This window comes from Streptopelia decaocto, assembly GCF_964273445.1.
Source record: "Streptopelia decaocto genome assembly, chromosome: 3".
NCBI lineage: Eukaryota > Metazoa > Chordata > Aves > Columbiformes > Columbidae > Streptopelia > Streptopelia decaocto.
Genome location: NC_138656.1, coordinates 104339426 through 104348063, shown reverse-complemented (window position 1 = coordinate 104348063; position 8638 = coordinate 104339426). Strand labels below are relative to the sequence as shown.

Here is an 8638-nt window from a genome sequence, read left to right as displayed (position 1 = left end):
GCCAGGTTTGGAAACCGTTCTTCTGGAGGGGAAAGTCCCCTTCAATCTCTTATTTATTTATTTTTCCTGTGGGGAGTTGTCTATAGGTGCATTTGCAACTTTCATGCCTCGCCTACTTGATAAGATTTTACAGTGTTTAAATATGATTGTTGCCACAACTATTATTATCATGTAGCTGAGTATGGGTCCTCTCGATATACGGTGTTCAGCTGGTCAGTTAACGGGACTGTTGGCAGCAACGGTGTTCAGAGGCAGAGTAAATGAGCCAGGGAAAGTGCTGAAAACAACTCCACAAATTTTTCTAGTGTATTCTGGAGAGAAAAAGACAATGCTATCGAATCAAGAAATCACACATCTTTAAGGAAACTTAAAGAATTAATATTAAGACTTTTTGGCCACTCAGCTTTGACCTTGGTGTTTGTTTATCTTTGAATGACAAAATCTTAAGAACAAAACCAGAGTGGATCTCTAAGTAGAGCACCCAGCTTAAGCCCCTAGTTCTAATCATAGGAATGCATTGTCAAGACAATGAATTAGTTAATCCTGAAAGAGGAAAATTTTTTTCCTTTCTTAATTTACATTTTTTAAAACATGTTTGTTTGTTTTCCTGCTCAGCTCCCCACGCCTTGTAAATTGTGAATTTCTCTTTTGGCTATGTATGATAAGGAAATTGTTTTCATTCTACAAGTGTGTTAATCATCCTGTAGCTAAGAAATATCAGTGTGCAAATGCTTTAGTTTCTAAAGGGGTTGATCTTAAAATAATTACAGTGATCTGACTGTTGCAGTTCTTTAATGTCTTAAAGTAAACTGTGGGTTTAAAGTGATGCTTACTGTGGTCTCACCCTAAAATCAACAATAGGATGAAAAGTTAGTTCTGGGGGAGAAATGGGGTAGCGATTACATTAGATCATTACTGGTTTGGAAGGGCGAAGATCTCAATTCTGTGATTAAAACCCTGCGTGTGCTGCAGTTCAGACTTGGGTAAAATATACACAAAAAGGAGTACTTGAGGGACTGAGGTGTACCGATTTGTAGCGATGAAATATTTTACTATTGGGCTGTCAGGGTTAAATGTTCATTGCACTGAGCTGGAACAGCCCCTGTGCGCTGGGTGTTGGGACAGTAGCGAGGTTTGGCCGCAGGAGGCCCCGCCAGTGCTGCTCCATGGAGAGATTTCCCTCATCTCTGCGGGGCTGCGGGCACGGGGAGAAGCAGGAGATTGGCTTGGCCCCCTATCCCACCCTCCCCCCGCTTTCGCTAACCCTTCTTGCCTTATGATCGCATTGATCCTCTGTGAGGGTGCGCTGCTGCTTGGGCAGGGCAGCTTCTGTATTAAGAGATCAGAGCTGGCTTTCTCCCAGCCTACGTGGATGGATTTGGTGTCAAGGGCAAGGAAAGGCAGCTGCTGCTGCCCCAGAGCACCACCCACGCACCTGTTTGCTGGTGAAAGTGTTACTGGCCCCAGGTGAGGCTCCTGCCTTTCACTCTAAGAGTCTCCAGAGCACAGAAACCCAGAATGTGCTCCCTCGGGCCCAAAGTGTAGTGCCTGCCAGAGACCTGCAGTATCAGGACGCTTCATTCCCATTGCAAGTGATTCTCTTCAATTCATATGTAGGACTCAAAGCTTAACTTCCCATTTTAGGCAAGTTTATAAGTGAGCTTAAATTAGAACATCATCTGATAAGGCATAGTTCCCGCATCCACTGTCTTATGACAACTAAACAGAGCTAATGAACAGTGGTACTTACAGTGGATTCATAGGGTACATTCCTAGGGTGAGTGTCCCTTGAATAAGGGATATTGCAGAGCTTCTGGGGGCAAAAGAGAACTAAGAGACTGTTACTGGCTTTCAGGAATTTAGACTCCTATTTCAAACTTGATTTAATTCTTATGGAGAAAGAGTCCCTTTAGGAGCAGCCAAAGTTTAATCAGTAACACAACAGCGATTTAGCTCAGTTCTCAGTATCTTAGTCAGAGAAGCTGCAACTGATTAGAAACCCCATTTCATTGAAATATTGCATGGAAGCATGAACATTCCAGTGTGGAAAGGCAACAGTCACTTCATCATTCTAGATCCCATGTTAACGCATCACCAACTCTCACATTCAAAGCCTTTTTACAGAAAATAGTTGGGGGACTAATAACCACCCACAGCCCTTAATTCTGAGTGATTATTCTAAAACCAAATTAACAGATCTGAGCTGTTACTACTGAGAACAAAATAATCTATAAGGGTGGGGGGGAAAGTCAGCAGCCCATGGGAAATGTCTCAGGATTAACTGCTTTTGTGTATGTTTCCAAACACTTTGTCAGTAGCATCCCCTCTGTCATAAATTACTTATCTTGTTCCTTTCACACTGTTCACAGACATATCGCTTTGTTTGGAATATACACTCAAATAAGATTTTCCAAGTTACAAGAGTTATTATTCAGGTAATTTTATTCTTTATGTTCTCTACATACTTGAATTTTTACTTTGTAGTCATAACAGAATGAATAAGTATTTAAAAAACAACCCACAAAACAACATAAATCAAAGCCAGCGAACAGTTGGTCCCCAAAGAATAAAGCAAGCAATCAGTTCAATAAACACACTTGATTTATTTTGTATAAAAAGGGTTAAGTTTACAACTAAACTTTTATAAAAAGTTTAGCATGATTAAGTACATCATTACACTTTTTGCAGAAATGTAAATTTCTGCCACTATACAAGAAAACTCTAATTAAAGAGTTCACAACGTTTCACTCATATATATATATTTATATATAAATATATACACAGCATTCAGTCCTAGGTTTGTGTCAAAAAGGTAATTTCTGACCACAGACTTTCCTAAAAAAACTGAACACTGGATCCTTCTGGTACTCACGCTCCACCTTTGGAAAAAAGGCAAAGTCTGCTTTAAAATGGGCAACTCCTTGTGAGATTTTTGTTTCGCTCCCCATGTTGGGAATAGTATATAAAGGAAGCCTTCCAACTAGGGAAAGGGTATTTAAGAGTCTCTTCATAAATAACTAGGTTCAGTCCAAGTTGCAGAATGGGGAGAGGATAAAGATCAATCTTGATATTTTCTTCTTCATTAATTTTAAAAGGTCCTTTTAGTTAGATGTGGATTTTCCCCTCCAGATACAGCTGAAAAATAAATTCAGCACCTCAAAAAAAAAAAAAGTCATGTAGCCATTTTCTTGTGCAAAAAAAAAAAAAAATCTCATCAGTGGAACACCTGCAAGAGATTGAAAAGAGGCATATTTAGGAGAACGCTAACAGGGCAGAGATCCGGACAGACTGGCGCCAGAGAGGAAGCCACAGTTTGAACATTTAACCAAACACTCAGAGATTGGGCAAACCCTGGCGTCCAGATGCAACACATACACGCTCACACACTCGCTCTCCAGAGCACAAACTGAACATTAAAAGAACTTACACTCAAGGGAAAGGGTAAAAAGAGGATTCTCAGTCCAATCTCTATTTAGATCTCTGTAAACGCAATGCTCAGAGGCGCCAGTCTGCCTCTTACAGCAAATTACTTGATTAAAAGCAGTCACTTATTTAACTGATAGCGCAGACAATCCCACATCACAGAATCTGAGGAATTGTGCCAAGATTCCCAACTTAATCAGTTACTTTGGCCTGGGAAGTTAAGACTCTAAGAACAGATAACAAGAGAATTTGCATTAAGGAGCGAGCAGTATCAGAGCAGCCTGTGCTGCCTAATGAACCTTAGCAACAAAATACACGTTGGACTGCAAGACTTAATTACTGGTTTAATTTCTTATTATAAAGACATCTCCTAATGAATTTATAAGACCGAATTTTGGAAATGACCATCACGCCTCCCACTTCCCCAGGGAGACACTTATTTTTTTTCCCTCCGAAGTTTAGAAAGAAGATGCACTGCACTCACCATTTGATTCAGCCACAAAGTGCTTTGCTGTCGCTTGACATGAGCTCTGAGGGGAACTCGGACGCCTGCGAGGAGAAAACAGCACAGGTGTGAGGAGAGGGGCCCGGGACCGGGGGAAGCGGGACGGAACCGTCCGGGATGCCGGGGCGCTCCCCCCGCCGCACGGCGGCTGCAGAGCCGGGTCATCCCGCCCTGTCCCCGCCGCGACCATCGCGCTCTGCCGTGAGGAAAGACGTTTATTTCTAGTTGTAACCCCACGCTGGAGGTCGGCGGAGCGCCGGGGGGCAGAGGGGCCGGCGCTTACCTGTAGCGAGAGGATGCTGATGTCTGTGTTGAGGGTGGTCAGAGGAGTTCTGGAGGAAGGGTTCTGCCCGGGTCTCTGGTGGTGGAGGCTAACGATGCTGGGGTGCGAGTCCAAGGCGATCTGCAGGTCCAGGATGTAGTCGATAACGTGCTGCAGGATTTCCATCTTGCTCACTTTCTTGTTCTGCGGGATGCTGGGCACCAGCTCCTTCAGCTTGGAGTAGCAGTCGTTCATGTTGTAAAGCAGGCTCATGGGGTCATCCACCGGCGTTTTGCTGCGGGAGATGCCCAGGTTGTGCTCCGAGAGGCCGCTTTTCCGGACGGACCGCACGGGACTGAAAGCTTTCATGCTGGCGGGCGGGCGGAGAGCGCGGTTCCACGGACGGGAGCGGAGCCTGCGGAGCGCTGGCGCTGCCTCCCCTCTGCGCACTGCCGGAGCTCGCACTGAGGCGCGGGGCTGCGCGGCCTCCTCTTATACGGCCGCCGCCGCCGAGCCCGGCCCGCGCTCGCTGCCATTGGCGGCCGCCGGCACGTCCATCACCCCGGGGCGCCCTCACTGGTGGGGCGGACAGCGCGGGGGCTGAGCGGGCCTTCCGCCTGGAGAGCCAATCCCGACTGGGGGCGTGGCCGCGCCGCACAGCTGAGGGAGTAAATAGTCGGCGGCCCCCGACCCCCCCGGTGGAGTCGGGTCTGCCGGGAGGGAGCGGGGCTGCGGCCTCGGGGGCAGCGCTGTGCGGAGACCGGAGCGCGGCTTTGGCGCTTTAGTCCGCGCTCTTTTTCCTATGGAGCGGTGGGTGTCCCTCCGCTGCTCAGCTCTCTGTGGGGCACGGAGCGCCGCCGGCTGAAAGCCCGCGCAGCAGCTGTGAGGGCCGGCGGTGCCGGAGCCAGGGGCGCGGAGTGCGGGGCAACCGGGTCGGGCTGTAGCGAGGGGCTGAGCCTTCCTAAAACTTACTGTGAGGCAGAGCATCGAGCGGGTTTTCAAAATAAAAAACGGGAGCGCAAGGGGACGGTCGGGTCCGCGGCGGAGCACTTCAGGCTGCAGATGGGAGCAAGGGCGTGTAAGCATCAAAAATAACGATAAAATAAACCTATAAAACCAACTGCAGCTTTCTGCCCTGCTGAGCACAGGACACCCAGAGCCCTGCCGTGGTCAGGCGTCGCTGTTCGCTCCCGGCTTCCCGAGGACAGGGCTATTTTAGATGATGCTATTAATTGGAGATCATTAAGCAAATGTGCATATTGGAAGTGCATTTACATGTATTACCCTTGAAAGGCTGCTCATCTGCACCCTATCAGTGCTTGTGACACAGTACTGTCATTAATTATGCATAGATTGTTTCTGGTGACAAATGCAAATACTTACTACCCGCTGTACTTTTTGCAGCTTTTGGTTGCAGCCAATTAAACCTCTTCCAGAAACACTCCAGAGGAAAAAGTTGAGGTTTTTTTTATTTAGCTGGAGAAGCAACTTGGATTTTTTTAAATTTTAACCCCATTATATTTTTCCGTAGTTTGCTTATGCTGTATAACATACCGACATAACGTCCACCCGTCTTTTCACATACTACCTTGAGGAAAGTTAGAGAAGTGTGGACTTATATATGCAATTGATATGTATGGAATTCTACACGAAACGCAGCAATTCTCTAATAACCACCTGGATGCTTAAACTACTTCAGCGTTCACTGCAAACAAGAACGTAGTAACGGCATAGATCCACAAAATCAGTGAGGGCTGTGCTGTCAGTCATACCTATTAAAAGCAGACCAACACTGGGTTTATCTGCGCTGCTGTTGCATAGCTACACTGAAGGAGTTGGGGCTGTGGGGGAGGAACGTTGCAGACACTTGGAGACAAAGGTGCGGAGAGCTGGATCAATATTTTTTTCCAATTAACGTGGCATTCCTGAGCTGGTGGTTGGCTATTCTCTAGCAGGACATTTTGGCGACTGTCACCCCGGGGTGTTTGCCCCGGGGCTTTTCTCGGGGAGGGGGGATGACTGTAGGCGGTGGGCAGGCTGGCCGGAACACAATTCAACGCGTTTGAAATGCGAAGGGTGAATCTCGACATTCAGTCTGATAGGAAGACAAACACATTGTTCAAGTGCAGTTAAAAAGAGTAAATAATTTTAAAAAAATCCTACCCTGTCAATTAATGACTCGATTAAAATCATCACTTAGAGCGACTTAAGTCCTTCACATCATTAAAATCTCAACTGGTACTTGGTCTGCTGCCACAGGTTTTAGTCCTTCACCGAGCTTGGGTTTCTGGCTCATGAATGCACCAGTGGAAGAAATTTTGACACTGTTTTTGGTATAATAATAGCCAACGTAAACAAGTACGTTCAGGCTTCTCCTGTCATTATTTGTCATTCTTGGACAGCGCAGCAGGCTTACAGTAACGTCCGTCCCCGTTTTGCAGAGGACCCCTTTGCAAGTGGTTTCGGTTTTCCATACTAAGGGCTTAACATGCTTTTTAGAACACTGAGAAGTTGTGCGAGGAGAAGCTAAACTGGTTATTTTTCTGTAACTAAACGGTTGTCATGTGCGCGTTTTTCACGAATAGTATAGCCTGCGAGTAGGCAAGCTGCGCTCCCCCCGGCAAGGGGCGAAGAGTCTTTTCCTGACATGGCATTCCCTCGGTTCTGCTCTTTGAACCCTCGGCAGCGGCCGCCAGTTCTGCAGGCTCCCCGCTCTCACACATGTCACCGCTCCGGCTCGGCAGCCCTGCTGCCCGCGCCCCGGCGGGGAGACGCGCGGGCAGCTGGGGAGATCCCCGAAATCAGCGGGGCTGCGAGCGGCTCCTCGGGGCTCTTCCCCGGGATCTCAGGACTCGTCCCAGGCGGGACGGGCCCCCGGGATGGCGGGTGCTTCAGGGAGCCGCGTCCGCCTCTTGTTTTCAGCCGGGATTTTACAGCCGGTTCCCAACCCCGAAACGCCGCGCAAACATCTGCTCGGAACCCGTCGCCGCTCGCCATGCACAAAGTGCCGCTTTCTCCTCCGCACCCCCACACACCCCCAGCTCCGCCGCCAACCACAAACCCGGGGCTCCGCTCCGGGGGGGTGCGGGCCGTCCCGCCGTGGGGGGCCCCCGGCGCCAGCCCGCGGCAGCGCTCGGGTGCGCGGCGGCGGGTGCGCGGCCGCCCCCGCTCCCCCCCCTCCGCGCCCCGGGCGCCGCGCCCCGCCCCGCCCCGCGCCCGGGGCCGGCCCGGACTGCGCGGCGCCAGCCCCGTGACATCAGCCCCTCGCCGCCGCCCCCCCCGCCCGCGCCGCCCGGGCCCGGCGGCGCCGCTCAGGCGGCTGCCATGGCGACCGGGGCTGCGCCCGCGGCGGCGGCAGGCGGCGGCCCGGCCCCGCTTCCCCCTCCCGGGCGCACCTGCAGCGGGGGCCGCCGCCGGACGCTCCGCTTGCGGGGGGGTGGTGGTGGCGGCGCCCGGGGAAAGGGGGGAGGAAAAGAGTGAAACGGGCAAAAGAGTAAAACGGGACCTGGGGGGGAGCGCGTCCGCGGGAGAGATCCCAGCGCCGCTCGCCCCCCGCCGGGCTGCTCCGCGGGGCCGGGAGCCGCGACCCGGGCGGGAAGGAGCGCGCCGGGCTGCCCCGAGTGCGCTGCGGAGGGAGAGGGGGAATTTCTGTCCTGTGTTCACCCTCCCCCCGCAAAAAAAAAAAAAAAAAAAAAAAAATTGAGGAAAAAGCACCCTTTTTATGGGGGTTGCCTGCGCTCTGGCTTTTTGAGGTCTCCTGAGAGCAGCCCGGGGCTCCCGGTGCGTGACAAACTGGGGACCAACAGGGCTCCGGGCCGGGCCCGGGGGCTGTGTTCCCCCCCTCACCGTCAGGGACCGGCAAGTTCCTACGCGCGCCCTATCCCGTGCCTCTAGTGAAATTTATTTATCTAAACGATCTAGTAATAATGTAAATGGTTTTAATTGCCGTGTATTTAAGCCATCAAACCCGACTTAAAAAAAAAAAAAAATCTGTTAAAATTGGCCCGTTTCCAAGTCATTGACACCATCCAACCTATCCGAGTGGGGTGTCCGAATATGCTCAGATACAGGAGTTTTCAATGTACCAGGTGAAATACCTTGCTAAACCCGGTTGTTTTTAACTACCCGGCCCCTTTTGTTTGCCTCACGTTTCCAATTCATTGAAAGAAAGAAGTTTTAGAAGTTTGGGGTTTGGGTGGTGTGGTGGTTTTTTTTTTCTTTCTTTCTTTTGAGCGGGAGGGAGAGTAATGCATGCAAAATATTTAGTTACAACTTCTGCGAAAGGCACCGATCTGTAACAGCATTTTCTACTTTCACAAAGGATTTTCCTGTTACTTTTGTTCCGGTCACAAAATTAAAAAAAAAAAAAAAAAGGGCGAAAGAGAAGGAAAAAAAAAAAAACTTGGGGGAGAGATAAGGTCTGGAAAACAATCTGGAATTGCCAGGCT

General features: G+C 49.9%; 1 protein-coding gene across 1 annotated transcript; it reads right to left on the bottom strand.

The window, feature by feature from the left end:
* Nucleotides 1-2583: 2583 nt before the first annotated feature.
* ID2 (inhibitor of DNA binding 2) lies at nt 2584-4668 on the bottom strand. The gene is made up of 3 exons (XM_082048731.1): nt 4212-4668; nt 3908-3972; nt 2584-3226 (listed from the first exon to the last, which is right to left on the bottom strand). Exons 1-2 carry the CDS (start codon nt 4557-4559, stop codon nt 3916-3918), a joined length of 405 nt encoding a protein of 134 aa, XP_081904857.1. The 5' UTR covers nt 4560-4668; the 3' UTR covers nt 2584-3226; nt 3908-3915.
* Nucleotides 4669-8638: the final 3970 nt, after the last annotated feature.